Source organism: Equus asinus, chromosome 15 (genome assembly GCF_041296235.1).
Source record: "Equus asinus isolate D_3611 breed Donkey chromosome 15, EquAss-T2T_v2, whole genome shotgun sequence".
Taxonomy (NCBI): domain Eukaryota; kingdom Metazoa; phylum Chordata; class Mammalia; order Perissodactyla; family Equidae; genus Equus; species Equus asinus.
This window is the reverse complement of record NC_091804.1, coordinates 29,155,122-29,173,248: the sequence shown is the minus strand read 5'-3', so window position 1 is coordinate 29,173,248 and position 18,127 is coordinate 29,155,122. Positions and strand designations below refer to the sequence as shown.

The window sequence follows — 18,127 nt, the reverse complement described above, 5'->3', positions numbered from 1 at the left end:
AACAGTCTAAAAGGATACTAACACAAGCGTTCACAGGGGCCATCTCTAAGACAGGGGAATGGAAAGGAGCCAGCGCAGCGCAGGAGAACTTTCATTTTTTACTCTACTTACACACTGTTGGTATTTTTTACAATGACAAGCTATTCATGTGTAACTGTGTAATCAAACACATACACACACACAGTGCACTATGACAAGTGCTACCGTATGATGGAGGTCAGCACAAAACCACATAGGACTCTGGTGTTGGGAAAGCTGAGCTCCGATCTAGCTACTCCTCCTGTCAAAGAGGGATGTGGCCATAGGTCCAGTAACAGGTTCTCTTCTCTCTACCTCCTCTTCCACAGCAGAGAAAACATAGTGGACCCCATCAGCTTTAACAGGTTGCCACGATGACTTGCCCTCTGAGACCTCTGTGCCTTCGTTCATGGTAGTCACACTGCCTGGCATGCCCTTCCATGTTTTTTTCTGCCTATTAAGATCAAAATCATGGGGCCGGCCCTGTGGTGCACCAGGTAAGTGTGCACGTTCTGCTTCAGTGGCCCAGGGTTTGCCAGTTCGGATCCCAGGTGCAGACATGGCACTGCTTGGCAAGCCATGCTGTGGTAGGTGTCCTACATATAAAGTAGAGGAAGATGGGCACAGATATTAGCTCAGGGCCAGTCTTCCTCAGCAAAAAAAAAAGAAAGAAAGAAAGAAAGAAAAGAAAAAAGAGGAGGATTGGCAGCAGATGTTAGCTCAGGGCTAATCTTCCTCAAAAAAAAAAAAAAGATCAAAATCATTCTTCAAGGCTCAGCTCAAATACCACCTCCTCTGTGAAGCCCTTAACAGCCCCCATCTTGGTATTCACTGCTTTTTCCTCTATGCTCACACAGCACTCTGCTTGTATCTCTTTCAAGGTATATTTTTTTCCTTCTACTGTGCATTTATAGTCAGTCTTCCTGGTAACCTATAAACTTGAGTGCAAAGACTGTACTATTCAACTCTTAATTGCCTGATGGTCTTGGGTATATTAAGATTCATTAAAAGTGTATGTCCTGGGAGGGAGAAAGACAGGAGGGAGAAAGAGATTTAGAACAGTAAAATCTGTATAAATATGAAAATCCCTTTAGTGAGGATTCAAGACTGACTGAAAGATACCAGATTCCTCACTACAGCACTTTCCAGTACACTGAGGAGCTGGTGTAGGAACAGCGATACTATCATTTCATGAGCACTTACTATGTGCCAGGTGCTGAACTAAACACTTCCCACTACTCTGATCTAATCTTCACAAACAACCTGTGAGGGAGGTATTATTTCTCCATACAGGTAAGATACCTGAAGCGAAGAAAGGAGAAGTGACTTACTCAAGGTCATGTGGGAGTCATACCCATATTTGTCTAACCCCAAAGCATTTGGCACTTTCCCAACAGTAAAGCTATCAGCAATGGCAGCCATGGTCAGTTTTCTTTGGGCCTTGAGAATAATAATATAGAAAAGAGTTAACATAACAGGTCTGATCTTTAGCAGGGCCTGATCCTAGGCTGGCATCCGGGAACTTGGCTTTTGAAATGTTCCTTAAGTGATAAGGTTGTTTTGCCCACCTGTGGCACTGACCATCTGCTTTCCTTCTGGGAGTCTGGAATTTTGGTAGTCGTTGCTGGCAGAGAATGCCTACATGACCTGTCCTCAATAAATCTCCTGGACATGGAGTCTCAAACGGACTTCCCTGAACAGAAACACTGCACATGTGTTATTATTTCACTGCTGGTGAAAGGAGCATGTCTGCCTGACCCCTCCCAGTGGGAGAGAGAACACATAGGAAGCCTATACATGAATTTCTCCAGACTCTGCCTGACGTATCTTTTCCCCATGCTGATCCTGTTAGGTACCCTTGAGTACTACTCGCCTCTGAGTACTGTGAGCCCTTCTAGTGATTTCCCACTAGAAAGTCGGTTGTCCTGGGACCCCTGATCCAAATCACAAAAACCAAAGCAGACAAAACAAACAAAAAACAAAACAAAAATAGCAAATAAAACACCTCAGAGGAGAAAGGGTATCAGTAAAACAGAGCCTTACTTCTCGGGATTGTCTGGAAACTTGATCCGCAACTCTTGGTTCTTATATGATCTTTTCTCAAATGTAAGGATCATTTTCTTCACTGAGCTTTCATCCAATGGTTCCTCCTGGTACAAAGGGACAAATGCAACAATTTCACCCAAACGGATTTCTTATTCACTAATCACTACTTCTTCCCCATGGCTCTTACATGCCATTCTGCCACTCCCCTTTCTGGGTTGAATGTACAGGACAAACTTTTATCTTGCCCACTAGAATGAGGGTAAGCGTCTATATCACATCCTACTTTGCATCACTCTGTCTGTCCCACATTTAGCACAGGAAGTTCAATTTAAGGTGTTAAAAGACTCGCTCATTCAACAAATATTCCTTGAGCATACTATATGGCATGAAGCAAGCAACACTGTTAAATAAATATCACTTAATATTTATCTTGTCCTGGTCCTTTGTCATACAGGTAAGACAGCACTCAGACGTTTAAAAGAACTGGTTTAAGGCCAAACCCTGAGTTAGTGACAGTGGTCCTCAATTATTTCCCTACACCAGGGGTCAGCAAACTATGGTCCAGGCCAAATCCAACTTACTGCCTATTTCTGAACAGCCCATGAGATAAGAACGGCTGTTAATTAGCAACAGTCACGGCTCTGTGTTTCTTACACATTACTGTACCTGCTCCTTACTAGTTGCCGAGAGGGGGATCAGACAGATACTTGGAATCCCAGTATAGCATCAAGAATTCAGTAACCTCGCTGAGAGAAAGCAAAAAAAACTAGTAGACCATACAGAGTTTTCTTACTTCCTGCACTGGAATAATACCTACAAAGGTAAATAAAAGGAATTTTTGAAAGCTGAATCATTTTCCTCCAAAAAATCTACGCTAAAATTTCAGAAATGTTTTCTCCTCAGTTTATTCTCTAGGTTAAAGTAATGTGCCGCAGTGCACTCTGCCTCTCTAACCCTCTCCCAACTCCCAGTGTCATAGCCTTGTGGTTATTAACCATAACTCACACCTAAAAGCAATAAAGAAACTGCTATGAAGAGAACCTGAAATAGATCGTTTTGGAAAGCACTGAATCAACCCATAATTTTGTTAAGTACTCAAAAATGTTAGCTATTATTTTATTAAATTTCGATATTCATATACTGGGTTTTAAATGAGATACCTATAAATTGATCTTGAGCATAACACATTCCTTAGATTGTATCAATGACTCCTGGACCCTGAGGTACTCTGTTGGACCCCACCCCTTCCCCATTGTCCACAGCTTAAAGAGAGGTTCCCTGACACGGTAAAAACCAACGTCAGTGTCCTGGCTCAGCTGGGACTCAGAGTCTAGCTTCACTATTTACTAGCCACACAGCAATGTTACTTTGCTGAAAACAATCCTCAAACCCTCATCAAGTCCAATTGATTCTACCACATAAGTCTTTCCTGAATTCATCCATTTGGCATTTAGAATAAAATCCTAAATCCTTCACATGACCTATATAAGGAAGGTCTACCAGGATCTGGCTGGCCCAGATAATCTCTCCAACCCCAAACCACGACAAATATCCCTGTTGGTGGCCCATGTCTACTTGTTCACTGTTGAGTCTCCAGTGCCTATTATAGTGCCTGGCACACAGCAGGCATCCAGTGAAGATCTATTGAAGGAAGGAAGGAAGGCAGGGAGGGAGGGAGGGTGAAAATATTACCCGTATCTCTCAAGATCATAGAGATGACCTAAAGAGATGAGGTACATAAAATTGCTTATTATAAACTATATGACACTATATTACTGTAAGCTGTTATTTTTACTATTTGCAATAGGCACGATGTACCCAATGTACCACCAGGATTTAACTAAAATAATCTAAATTTCTAGGAACGGGTTAGATCACTTTCAAGCAACCTCAATATCCACTGCTTTTCTTTCCTCCAGCTAACATCTCACCCACGCTGCAGAAAAAACCTTATTAGTGTTAATACAGCTCTCACAGGATTCCCCAAGTCTTAGCTTCTCCAGGGTTTGGCCTTCCTTCCTTTAATTTCTCTCCAGCACTGACGGAAAACTGAATTATCAGTCTTAGTCATCGGCCACAGCAGTATCTCTAATAGCTCAACGTCAGAAACCAGAGGGAGATTTCAGAAAGATAAATGCTGGTGATGTAGCACAAAAAGGACAATAATATTTTACAAGTTCACGTGACTTCACAGGGGCAAACATCACTTGTTTTTCATCAAATGGGACTTTGGTGGCAGTGAGAAAATAACTCCTGGACCTGTAGCCTTCCATGTGTCATTTTTACAAAGTGATCTCTTTTTCCCTGTCCCTTAACAGAAGGGCTGGTCTCCCAGCCTAGAACTGTCTCCCGGGCTAGAAACCACTTACCCATGACAGCTACTATCCTAACCCTCCAGTACCAGCCTTGCCCTACATGGGACTTATACCTGCCAATTAAATGCTGCTGCAGGGCTAACAGACTGAGCAGAAGCTAGTGAGGACGGAGGGAGGGAGAGAGGGAGGTCGTGCTGCACACAGTTCGTCCAAGCCTGGCAGGGCTGCTGCCCTCAGAGAGGAAATTCAGGACTGTCTTCCACCATAGATTTCCAAAGTGTCACCATCTTTTAGGAACAGACCCCCAAATTAGCACTGGTACAAATCCTAAGGAGGAGAGACTTATTGTCATAACACAGTAAAGACATTTTTGGAATGTGAATCAATTTTTTTTCTTCTCAGATTCATGCTCCAACTTCATTTTTTAAATCCAAACTTCGCATGTCTTTGAGGGAAGCAAAAAGCAGCTGGCTTTTAAGAATCTATTTCCATATTTCACATTGAACAAAATGCCACAGAGAAATAACATACAAGTTAACACTTAAGGATTTAAAAAGACAAAAAGGTAAGGTCATTTTATTTTTAATCACTGATATTTTACTTCTACTCTTTTCAGCTTCATTCATTTATTCATTCAATAAATATTTATTAAGGGCCTACCAAGAGCCAGGCATTGCTCTGCGTGCTAGAGATACAGCTGTGAACAAAACAGAGCCAGACCCTGTTTTCACAGGAGGTTGGGGAGAGGAAAAGAAATGAGCAGAATAAAGAAACAAGCATTTCAGATCATGATAAGTGCTGTGATGACAATATACAGAATAAGTGATAAAAGGGTGAGAAAATGACTTACAGGGCTACCTCAGAGATAGGAAAGACTTTTCTGAGGAGGAGACATCTGAACTGAGACCTGAATGAGAAGAAACCAGCCATGAAAGCATTACAGGATGAAGAACATTCCAGCAGATGGCACAGAAGTAAAAATATCCAGAGGCAGGAAGGAGTGCAAAGGCCCTAAGACATCTTAAGGAACAGCAAACAGAAAGACACTTAAGGATTTCTTTCCCTAAACTGTGTTTTACGTCACCTAAACACCTAATCTCTGAGCTCCCCCTTGAACTTCTCTACCTCTGTTGCTTTGCTGGGCCTTACTCTACTCTTCTGTAAAGTAGGAATTGGGAGTGCAGTAGACCCTTGGAAGTTACATATGTAATAGTCTCTGTTTGAACTACAAATGCATTGCCATTTCAACTGCCTGAAAAGCCCTTCTTCCACTTGTTTGATAAAATTCTACTCCTCTTTCAGACTACCGAATATATGCAAAGATGGGAGTGCTTTCTCTGTGTCCTCAGTACGGTCCAGGAAGCCGCCCTGACCCTCCTCAGTCAATATCAATAGCCCCACAGTCCAGTGCTTGGGCCTCAATTATAACACATAATTCAGAATAATTGTCAAACTCTATCAGTAATGTTCTTTACACTTTCCAAAACGCTTTCCCAACTCCATTATCCCACTTAACCTTCACATCAACACTGTGAAGTAAGTATCCTTAACCCCATTTTACAGATTCTGCTGGGAAGTCAGAGAAATTTGGCCCAAAATTACACTCTACAGATACTATGGCAGGGCCAGCCAACTTAGCTCCCAACCAATCTCTACACCTTACCTCCTCCTCTTCCTCCTCACCCTCTCTGTCAATAATCTGAAGAAGCCTTTTTTTGTCATCATCTGCTTCTTCTACCACAGCAGTCATTTCCTCTTCCCGATAGCGGCCACGTTCTCGAGTACCAGCTTGTTTCCGACGCATTTTCAGCTCTTCCTCTTCATCATCCCGGGGACGTTTCGTGCCCCTGTTGGGCTGAGAAAGAGAAAAAAACAAACACAGGATTTTAGAGCTGGAAAAGATGTAGAAGGGCACACATAGCAAATATTCTAAAAGCTTTCAGGAATTCCCCAACTGGAAAGCGCCATACAATTTCTCCCACAAAATGGAGTGAAGTTCTAAGTGGTTATGTTTCAGACCTTTAATGATTCTATAAAAATATGATTAAAGTCACCTCTAAGGTAGTTGGCTTTTTTTTTACAGAATTTTTTCAACATGCAACGTTTTATCACTTCACAAAAGCTCCTATGTATACAGAAATCACAGGGAACAAAGCCACTTTGAGATGGGAACATTGGGTTAGGTGGAAGTTACTAGTTAGGATACAAGCCCCAACACCAATCCCTTAGCATGTGGTTTTAATTCATGTCTAAGAAAGATTACAGTCACTCACAAGTAGTTCAAACAGAGACTATTACATATGTAACTTCCAAGGATCTACTGCACTCCCAATTCCTACTTTACAGAAGAGTAGAGTAAGGCCCAGAGGTCAAATAACCAGCAGCAGCACTGAAAACAGAATGAGCACTTCCTGACTCCTAGTCCAGGGCTCTTTCCACCATACTGTCAGGACCTCATTGTGCCTCTGACACTGCAAGGTCCCAGAACTTATTCATCCTATAACTGGAAGTTTGTACCAAAAGGTTGCAAACATTAGTGAAATAACTCTCAACTATAACAGCAATAAATATATGAAATTATATAAGGTAATCCACATGATTGTGTCTTCCCCATCACAAAACATCTGTGTTAGGCTCTTCAATGAGCTTTTCTTTATTTGTTATAACAACTGCACACACCAACAGTGTGGTAGGTGCGACATGGTATGTTACTACTAAACAGAAGAAAATGTCACATTCACCGCCAGCCGGCTAAGTTGTTTGGTGATAACAGACAAGTTTCTATTATACTAATTTCTATTTCTATTATCTCACCTTGCGACTTATACCCCACACTGTTACTGAACTCCACTATCCCAGTGGTGCAAAGTCATTCCTTTCTCAACTCATGTACCCTGCTGGTTCCACATACCAGGTGCTTCAGTAAGTCTAAGCATATGACACTGCTTAGAAAACTCACATCAGACAATTTGGTTTCTAGGGTACCACCTGCTATTTTTCACTGTGTTCCTAGCTACCCTGGGATAGATTATAATTTCATATGATCACACTCTATTTCCATAAACAAGAAAATTACAAAAACCTATTGTAATCATTACTGGTCTATATCTAAAAAAATAAAAGAAATCAACATGCCAGTAAGCACGGACTACAAGAAAAAGGAGGTATGGTTTTCATGTGAGAAGGGGAAGGAAAGGTAGCTGGATCCTGAAGGAGGGCAGGCTTCAAACTATAAATCCGCAGCTCCCCAGCAGGTAAGGAACTTCAGCCCCCGGGAGCACTAATTCTTTCGGGCTCATCAAACAAGCCCTGCTGTGATTCTGATTAGCGTGAGCTTACTACCCAGGCGAGCCAAAGCACGAGCGAGCGCCACAGTTCTCCACGGAAAGGAGACTTCTGGATTGTTTCTCTCTGAGGGCAGAGAGAAAAAGCAGTGGACCACAATTACAAGGAGAAAGCTAAACAGTACCTCAGTTAAGAAACGCAAGATAGAAGAACACCGGCAATGTCTCTCTTAAACGCATCTTCCAATCCACTTCTTTAAAATGAACACTTCAGAGGTCGGGGAGGAGACTCATTTTTACCTCTAACAATTTCCATTGAAATAGCAATTTCCTTCTGCAGAACTTAAAGCTCTTCATCTTCACCCCGTCTCTGGAGCAGAAAGGTGGTTAACAGCGCTATTTTCCAAGTAGGGAGACAGGATGCCCGAGATCCTTTAATGACCTCTTACAAAGACAACCTGGTGCCTTCTAAAAGCTGCACCTGACCTCTGGGAAGTTTGCTAATCTACCAGGATTCCAGAATCCTAAGAGGACAGATCTGAGGGACTTCAGGCAAGAATATATACCCATAAATATAAGTCATACAAGACTTTGGCAAAGTTAAAATAATATTTGTTAAACCACTCCTTCAACAAATAATTTATTAAACAATACCAAGGCTTGAGGAGTCCTCCAGTAATCAGCTGGCCTAGCAGCAGTCCCAGGTTTCCATTAGGATGATGTCTCTAAATGAGGATGTAGGAATGGAAAGGGCCAGTATGGAGTCTCCAGACAGGAATAGCTTTGTTAATCTTTACGAACGGTCTAAATACAACATCTCTAAAAGAGCAACCTCTAGGTTCACCAACTGTTTCTCCAACTCTCTTCCCCCTCACACAGGGTATCCAGCTTTAGTTCCCTCATGACAACTCTGTGGCAGAGCATAGCAGAACCCATTAAGATGCTCTGACATGGCTCCTTCTCCAACAACAGCTCCCACCTCCCTCTCCAACAGATGGGTAAGTCGTTCAAAAGCACTGATATACTTTACTGCAGCATTTTTCTCTCCCAAGGAAAAATTTTAAGAACTTCTTTTCTTTCATTTCTTCTCAACCCTCAATTGTTTCTTTTTCAGATCCTAACACTCTAAATAGAGACGTTTCTACTCATTTCCGAAATCTGACCACTCCAAATAACAGTGAGGATTCATTTACTTAACAAATATTTATTAAGTACCAGTTACGTATAACACATTGGTGCTAGGGACAGGGGACATAAGTGTGAATAAGACAAAGACTACTTTGCTACCAATGGGCTTAACAGTCTAGGACAAAACTGTCCAATCAAAATATTAATGCAACCCATAGACATAATTTTAAATTTTTTAGTAGTCACATTTTAAAAAGTAAAAAGAAACAGGTGAAATTAATTTTAAGAATATATTTCATTTAATCCAATATATCCAAAATAGCATCATTTCAACATGTAATCAATATAAAAAATTACTAATACGATATTTTACATTCTTTTTTTTCCACACTAAGTCTTTGTAATTTAGTACAGGTATTTTGCACTTATGATGTGTCTCAACACAGACCCAGCTCCATTTCACATGCCCAACAGCCATATGAAGCTAGTGGCTACTATACTGGACAGCACAGGTCCAGGGGATTTTCATCTGAGGGTTCCTGTTCCTTGATAAAGGCAAAATGGAATTGTCTTTCCAGCAACACTGAACGAAATATGGACTCATAAAGCTGAAGTCCTGTTAGTGAAAGGTCCCCAATAAAAACTGTGAAGTTAACAACACCCTGACCCAGAAATTAACTTCAAGATTATATTTACCCAATATTCACCACTGCGAGAGTGATTGGTTATACAAAACAAAGAAAGCATATGTAACTGGGGAAGAAGCTTGGAGCTGTCAAACTGATTTCGGTACAGAAGAGCTAAAGGGCTCTGGATCCAGAAAAAGAATAACTCTCACAGCCTACAGAGAGGCCAACAGCTCAGGCGCAAACTCTCCTTGTGTCTTACACCACCAATCCCAAGAGGATTAAGCCATTCTTACCCGTCATCTTTGGAGATTCATTTGTTGTAGTATCTGAAAAGTGCTTGGAATCCCTCAAGATGAAGGAATGACAAAAGAAACTGTTCTTAATAAAGTCATTTCTCTGCTTCTGCTGCCCACAGGACTAGAGAAAAAATGATTAACTCTTAACTTCTGATGTACCAGAAGATCAGCCTTTAAAGATTTTTACAATCTTCCACATTTCCTGCCTTACTCCCAATAGGTGATGAGCAGTATAAATGCTCACTCGGCATTTGCCACCATCTAAGCACACAGCTGGTTGCCTTTCTAGGATACAGAAAAGATTCCCACTTACTCAAAGTTTATAGTAAGCTTCACAATTATATAAATAAGGTGCTTTTACTTTCCAAAACTCTTGAAGCTTATTGTGTGTGCAGGCACACGTATGTGTGAAATTATATATATATAATTGGATGGATACATATATCTCCATCCCCCTGGAAACAGAAATCAAGACATCTCCACGAAAGCTTTGAAAGAGTTAAAAAATTAAATAAGCAATCTGCCTAGGATACTCCCTGCGTACCCAGACAATATCCAACCTAAGCTTTAGGTTTCATTTTCCCTCTCTCCCTCTCTTCTTTTTTTTTTTAATTAAAAAGCAGTGAGAAGCTGTAGCTATAATGAGGGGCTGTGGGAACATGCAGTTATATTGGGCTCAAAGTAATGTACCATAGGAAGAGGCTACATCACCAGAACGAATCCTAAATTAAAACTCCACTATGAAACCAACTCCATTTCCTCTGAGCATGCAATCTATATTAACGTATTTATGGTCTGTCTCGACCTCAATTAGACTTGGGGATGGGGAGGAAGAAAGGGGACTTCTATAATAAGCAATAATGGGATCATTATGATAAATTATGAAAACACACAGTGCAATTATTAATGTAAAGAGCACATCTGTACCAGGATATAACAGTGTAGATATGTATTGTGGTGGGAATGCCTAAATATAGCTCAATATTCCAAGTTACTTGGCTAAGAAGGAATAATTTTCATAAAATGTACTTTCATGCCAATGGAAGAAAAAATATGTTCAATTTTATTAAGCAAATGGAAAAAGTCAAAGGAAATCTGCTATAACCTTCTAATAAACCAGGAATTCTTCATCCAGCACCAAGAAGCTCAGATAACTTCAGAAAAGGGTCTTCCAAATGAGGGCAGGAAGTGCTGTTTCCTAAATATAAAACAATGGCGAACACATAGAAATTTGAGCTGAAAGAGAGAATCTAGTTTACCCCTCTCTCTGTAGAAACAGGGAAATCTGAGCCCAGGGGTTTAAGCAACTTGTCTGTGGTGGGCAACAAACACAAGGCCTCCAACTCTCAATACAGCGCTCTTCCTTCTTCACCATACACCCTAGTGGTTCCTAACCTGTTTGCAACGGGGATAGCGTACATGGAAGATGAGTTTTGGGGTCAGATTTTCCTAAATTCAAATCCTGGTCCCTCTACTTAGCAGCCCTGGAAAATAAGTTACCCTCTCTACTCGTGAGTTTTCTTAATCTATAGACTGGGAACAATAACCACTTTCACAGAGACATTTATACATGTATGTACATATACACACATACATACATGCACATAAAAGCCAACGTTTCTAAAGTGTTGAGGACAGTTTGGCCCGTATAAGACAATACATGTTGCTTTCCACCTCTCTTTGACATACCTGATTCAAAATCAAAGAACCTCGAAGTTGGAAAAGGTTTTTTTTTTTGCCGTTTTTTTTTTTTAAGATTGAATAAGGGGCCGGCCCCATGGCTGAGTGGTTAAGTTCACATGCCAGGCTTCGGCCGCCCAGGGTTTCACCAGTTTGGATCCTGGGCGCGGACATGGCACCACTCATCAGGCAACATTGAGGTGGTGTCCCACATAGCACAACCAGAGGCACTCACAACTAGAATCTACAACTATGTACTGGGGGGCTTTGGGGAGAAGAATTAAAAAAAAAAAGGAATAAGGAAGATCTCTTTGGGGCTGGCCTCATGGCTCAGTGGTTAAGCTCCCGTGCTCCACTTCGGCCGCCCAGGGTTTCACCAGTTTGGATCCTGGGCGCGGACATGGCACCACTCATCAGGCAACATTGAGGTGGTGTCCCACATAGCACAACCAGAGGCACTCACAACTAGAATCTACAACTATGTACTGGGGGGCTTTGGGGAGAAGAATTAAAAAAAAAAAGGAATAAGGAAGATCTCTTTGGGGCTGGCCTCATGGCTCAGTGGTTAAGCTCCCGTGCTCCACTTCGGCAGCCCTGGGTTCCACCAGTTTGGATGCTGGGCGCGGACATGGCACTGCTCGTCAAGCCATGCTGAGGCAGCGTCCACATGCCACAACTAGAAGGACCCACAACTAAAATACACAACTATGTATGGGGGGCTTTGGGGAGAAAAAGGAAAAATTAAAAAATTAAAAAATAAAAAGACTGGCACCTGAGCTAACATCTATTGCCAATTTTTCTTTTCTTCTTCTTCTTCTCCCTGAAGCCCCCCAGTACAGAGTTGTGTATTCTAGTTGCAGGTCTTTCTAGTTCTGCTATGTGGGACGCTGCCTCAGCATGGCCTGACCCGTGGTGCTAGGTCCACACCCAGGATCCAAACCAGCAAAACCCCAGGCCACCGAAGCAGACAGTGGGAACTTAATCACTCAGCCACAGGGCCAGCCCCTGGACAGGTTTTAAAATGAGGATCCCTTTTTCTTCTGGTGAGGAAAACTGGCCCTGAGCTAACATCTGTGCCAATTTTCCTCTATTTTGTACGTGGGATGCCACCACAGCATGGCTTGATAAGTGGTGTGTAGGTCTGCACTGGGGATCAAACCTGTGAACCTCAGGCCCTGGGAGCGAAGCACACAAACTGAACCACTACACCACCGGGCCAGCCCCAAGGATCCCTTTTTTAATGTCAAAATGTTTGACAGACCCCACTCCCAGCTGCACTTTTTAGTATCCAATGATTGAGAAAACACACAATGACAAACATATACATTGCTATCTACTTGGTAATATTTTTCACTGAATTTGTGTTTTTAACTCCCATATTTTAAGATATAGAGATGGATTTTGAGAGAGATTTTGAGAGACTGAGATTCATTCTACAGAAAATGCTTGTGTATACCTAAACCCACAACCTTTTGCAATAATTCTGAGGCACTAGAGATAGTCCAGACTTTAGGAACCTTTGATCTAATCTAGTCATCTGAGGGTTTGAATACTCTTTAAAATATCTCTGCTAGGCCTTGGCTGGGGTTTTCCTAACATTTCCAGTGACCAGAAACTTACCTCCTCCCCTAAATTGTGGCCCCTCCATCTTTGGATGGAGTTTATTAAGTTGAGAAGAAACCTTTCAACTTACACTTTTCTACCCTGGTCCCTAATCTTTCTCCTTAAATGATATAAAACAGGTTTAGTCTCACTCTCACATTCAAAAAAAAAAAATCTTTACATTATTTCAAGACAATAACCCTATTTCTTTTTCAGAATTAAACACTTTCAATATGGGGGAGGGGTGCATGCAACAGAGGGGGAAAAGGGAGGTATACATATTACTGAATTCCTTCCTACCATTATTTTGGGATTTCATGATTTTAAACCTTTCTGATATCTCTTAAGATAATTAGACATATGGAATGTCACAAACTCAAGCTTGAAGACGGATTTGAAATGCTCAGAAATCATCTGCTGTTAACCTTACCTGATTACATTTTGTCAGAATAAAAGGGAGTTTTCAAACACTCATTTTTACCAGATGGCATGAGTGGTCTGACCCAGAAGTTACAGATGAGCTGCAGAAATGAGTTTTCCCTTGCCTTTGCTGGCTGCACATTCACTGGTGACATTTTACAACGAGGACTTCTGGCTCAATCAATATTTGCAGGCATGAAGCCTGCCAAAGTTAACATCAGGGCTCCCTTGCAAGTTTGCTTAAGGCACCAGCACTGAAAAAGCTCACAATCTCTAATGCTTCAACTACCATCAGCCACAGTTCATAACTAGGGATCAAAGTCGTCAGAGACAGAAAATTCTACCCACCTCAAAGAGTTCTTGTGATGACTGAAACACTTACAAAGGGGCCCTATGTAAACTATAAAGTTTATACCAATGTAAGGGAGTATCATGGTATTTTTAAGAAACATCTGAGGGAAAATTCCACATATTCATATATAATTATATATTATGCCTTTGTAGGACCCAAGGTTTAAAAAAAAAATAAATCAATGAATCATGGCAATTACTACCTCTTTTTCTGGAAGGAAAACAGGCACCAAAAAAGCCTCAAAATCTCAAAGAAAAGTTATTGCAAATATAAAGCAGAACCCTCATTTATTTAACTCCCAATAAAAAAAATTTATAGGTACTGAGACCACGGTAATTACTGAAGAATGTGGGTTTTATCAATGTCCACAATAAGAGGACAAAAAAAATCAATGTATCAAAAATTAAAATCACCAGCAGTCTCACTTATGGTCTGTAATTTGATTGGCTGACAAATAACATGGATGTGATTTATGATTTAAATCACTAGTTATGAAGACTCCACTTAATCAATTTTTCCTACCAAAAAAATTCTTACTCCTTGTTAAAGTCTGAATACATATTCATCTCATCTCCAAAGGGTGTGTAGAGTTCTTTTTCAGAAGTACCAACTATACTTTAGCGTCCATGATTTACCTTGACATCTTCTCTGATTAACTCTGCAGCTGCATCAGAAAGCTGAATGTTGATTCGGTTTCTTTATTTATCAAGGCTAACAGAAGTAGATACTTGTAAAACCACTGGAAGGTAAACTACCTCCATTTTAGAAGACTTATTATGAACGTTTTGTCAGCTCCACCAGAACCATTATCATTCATTCATTCACTCAGGAAGAGTTTACAGAGCTAATAGAACCTGAATGTCACTCTACTAGGTGCTAGAGGGAATATCAGACATCAATCCAACAAGAGTAACAACAGAATTACACTGATCTAAAAGAAGTAACATAGTACAATGCAAAGAGCAGCAGACTAATATTAGAAAAATCTGGATTTTGGTCAATCACTTAAGAGTCACATGACCTTAGATAGGTCATCGGACTTACCAGCACTGCATTTATAAAAATGCTCTGTCCTGGCTCTGCTACCTCAGAGGACTGTCTTTAGTAAATCTTTAGTAAGATAAGGGAGAGTAAGATCAAATAAGATGAAGATAGAGCACTTTGAAAAGAAACCAGGGCCTAGGATTCAATTCCTCTTAATGATTGCTAACTGCAAAGTCCTATGTATACACAACAGACTTTTAGAATTATCTAAAATCAGCTTTTGACAAGGGGTATAATCACAATTATGCTCACAAAAGAAAAAATACTGAGCAGTCCATAAGCGTATAAAAAGGGACTCAACCTCAATAGAAATCAGGGAAATGCACATAAAACCAAGGAGACTGTCATCAGACTGGCAAAAATGAAAAAATAAAAATCTGGCAATACCATGTGTTGGTGAGGATGTGGAGAAACAGAAATTGTTAAAATCTGCTGATAGGGACATAAATGAGTAGAGCTAACTGGTGATGCCTAATAACACTGAAGATGCATATATTCTACAGCCATCCCAGCAGTTCGACTCCTAGGTATATACACATTAGAGAAATTTTCAGACATATGCACAAGGAGATATTTAAAGAATGTTCACTGGAGTATATCTGTAATTTAAAAAAAGGGAAATCTTAATGATCAATGGATGCATACATAAGTAGTAACAGTAAAAAAAAGAATGCATGAGAATCACCAAATTCAGGATAATGACTGCTTCTAAGAAGGGCAATAAAGAAATTGCATTAAGGAGTGGAACGGAACAGAATTAGGGAAGGGTACACAGGAGACTTCAACTGTATTTATAATACTTTATTTCTTAAAAAAAGAAAAATTTGAAGTAAATTCCACAAAATGGTATGGTTGTGCACACACTTATGGGAAAAAAGGAGGGGACCACTAGAAACTAGTAGAGAATCATGCAGAACAAGTCATGCCCAACTGGTTGTAGTCCCTTGATATTGTTACTGCTGATTAAGGTTAAGGGTTTACCAAATATAAAGGGTACCTTTATCTCAATAAGATCTTTCACAAAGTTATCCAAGAGGGCAGGTGGAGAAATGTGGGTGAACGGTAGTATGGATAGCTAGATACATAACTGGTTGAACTAAAAGAGTATGAGTAGAGCCCTTTGTTTAATTCAAAATAGGAAATATATCAAGTCCCTGCCAGGGGAAATGTGACTTGAAAACAATTCATTCAGAAAAGAGCTGACAGTTTTAGTAAATCTCAAATTCAATGAATCAACAGGATGAACAACTTTAATTTCTTTTAAAGCTAATGCATATTAAGGATGCACTATTGGAAGCATAACATCCAATTCAGCTACAGTCCCATAGCACTGAGTTAGTCACAACACTTTAAAAAAGATATTACAATTCAGATAATGCATGAGCAGGATAGTACAGGGTCTGGAAACCTTGCTACAGGAAAAACCAGTATGGAATCAGAAGACTTGGGAAGGGACCCAGAAGTCACCTTCAGTTATTTAAATGATAACCTTGAATGGGATAAATACATACAGTGCTACCATGAATGACAGATCACGTTCCTTTCCTCCTTGATTCCAGCTAGAGAAATCCTACTCAGCCTTAAGCCCCAGCTCAAAGGTCACCTTCTCTAAAGGTCTTCCAAATACTCTAGTAAGACCTCTGAGCTTCCTCAGCAGTGTGTCATACCTCTATCAGGACACAACACATGCATTAATAAATCTCCACCTCCTCTACCAAATCGTAAGCTAGGGCCTCACAGGGAGGAACTCTGAGATCTAACCCTTGCTCCTAACACCTTAGCCCAGCTCATGGCAGGCACTTAATCCATGCTGCTAAATCAACGAGAGACATGAGGAGAGGACAGCTAAACCAATGAAGTACCTAGCAATCATAGTCTACTATTAGCAAATGTATACAATGTATACACATTCTCAGAATTCTGTGGGTCATTAGGGTGACTGCAGCCAGGCAGAACCCATCTGTTCTGCACCTACATACTTGATCATTTTATGCCACCCTGGGCTAAATTTCATATACCGCTTAGTAAATTTTCTAACAGTGGCCCCAAGAGATAGTCAGAGGGTAAGAATAGTAAAACTCAGATTCAGACAAAGAGTGTCAGTACAACCTCATAATTTACACACAAATTCCTAAGACTCAAGGAAGTGACAAGACTTAGGCCTTGAGCCATAGAACCGGGTCTGAAACCTAACTCTCACTTTTGCAGGAGCAGGATATACAACCTCAGACTCCTTGCCTTAGTCACAGCCTCAGAAACTATCATCTCAAAGGCATATGTGCATCACCTCTCACTGCTGCCATCACCTTTCAAGCAACATTAAAATCCCTTCTGCTCCTTTTCTGCCCATGCCTTTAGCCAGGAAAGCTCTTTTCTGTAGCTGCTCCTTGCCCATTTGGAAGTTCACTACCAGAAGAGCTTAGGGTCATCTGTCTATATGGAGATTTCAGTAAGAACTCCCTCTCCCACATCATTTGGGGAACCACACTCAGCCCAAGGGCATCTACCATTAACACCAGTCCACTATGAATCTTTAAACATTAAATAACAAATTATTATGGCAAAGCTATTTTAAACTATTTGTAGTTTTAAACGAAGGCTCAGATGCCAGAAATTCACTTTATTTAGGGTGACACAAAGGTTAGATACTTTCTAAGTGTATGTCACAGGGGTTGGGGGGAGTGGAGGGTGCATCCAGCAACCAGCAGACCCACACAGCAGTTTTGCAAGTTACACAGCACACCTGTTATATGTAACTATGCTGAGAGAAGTCTCCAGCCAGTGGAATATTGCCTCTAACAATGGCCTATGTCATTAAGACTAAAGTGGGGCAAGGACATCTTTAATTACTTTTTCTATTAGTTGCTTCTGAGGTCATCACCAAGACTCAAAACTGCATTCCTCTTTCAAACAGCACCAGTGGTTGGAGGGAAAAGGTGTATACTAGCAGGAGGAGAGATAGGAAAGAAAAAAGGGAAGATGTTTTGTGGAAATGAGAAGGTGAGAATAAATGACCTGGGACTCAATGAGTGAGAACCAGATCCTAAGTGAGAAATGAATCATTTTATTCACTTACAAAAACTATGTCTTTCACAGTTGCTCATTAATTCCTAAGGGTTCTGACATGGTTTTGGTTTCAGAAGCCTAGGACATTAGCTATTACCATTATTTCTTTTAAAGCTTAAAACTTATCCACGTAAGTCTGTTACACAATGGCTGCCACATTTATTTCAAGGTAGACAGAACTCACATGAAACTTTACCCTGAGTATCTTGTTAAAAAGAATATTTTTCAACATTATGGGTAATACTTT

The 18,127-nt window shown here is 40.6% G+C and overlaps 1 protein-coding gene across 7 annotated transcripts in view; it reads right to left on the bottom strand.

Annotated features, from left to right (window-relative positions):
• CTNNBL1 (catenin beta like 1) overlaps positions 1-18,127 on the bottom strand; it is a 151,673-nt gene that overhangs the window by 115,030 nt on the left and 18,516 nt on the right. For 6 of the 7 annotated variants that reach the window (XR_011494636.1, XR_011494637.1, XM_070485907.1 and 3 more), the window contains exons 2-3: positions 6,043-6,234; positions 2,062-2,168 (exon numbers count right to left, since the gene is read on the bottom strand). Coding sequence is in view for 5 of the 7 variants with exons in the window: in XM_070485907.1 (XP_070342008.1) it covers positions 2,062-2,168; positions 6,043-6,234 (299 nt within the window). In the remaining 2 variants the exon portion in view is untranslated. Of the gene's footprint in view, positions 1-2,061; positions 2,169-6,042; positions 6,235-18,127 lie in introns of those variants that run through there. The other variant, XM_070485910.1, reaches the window with a different exon arrangement.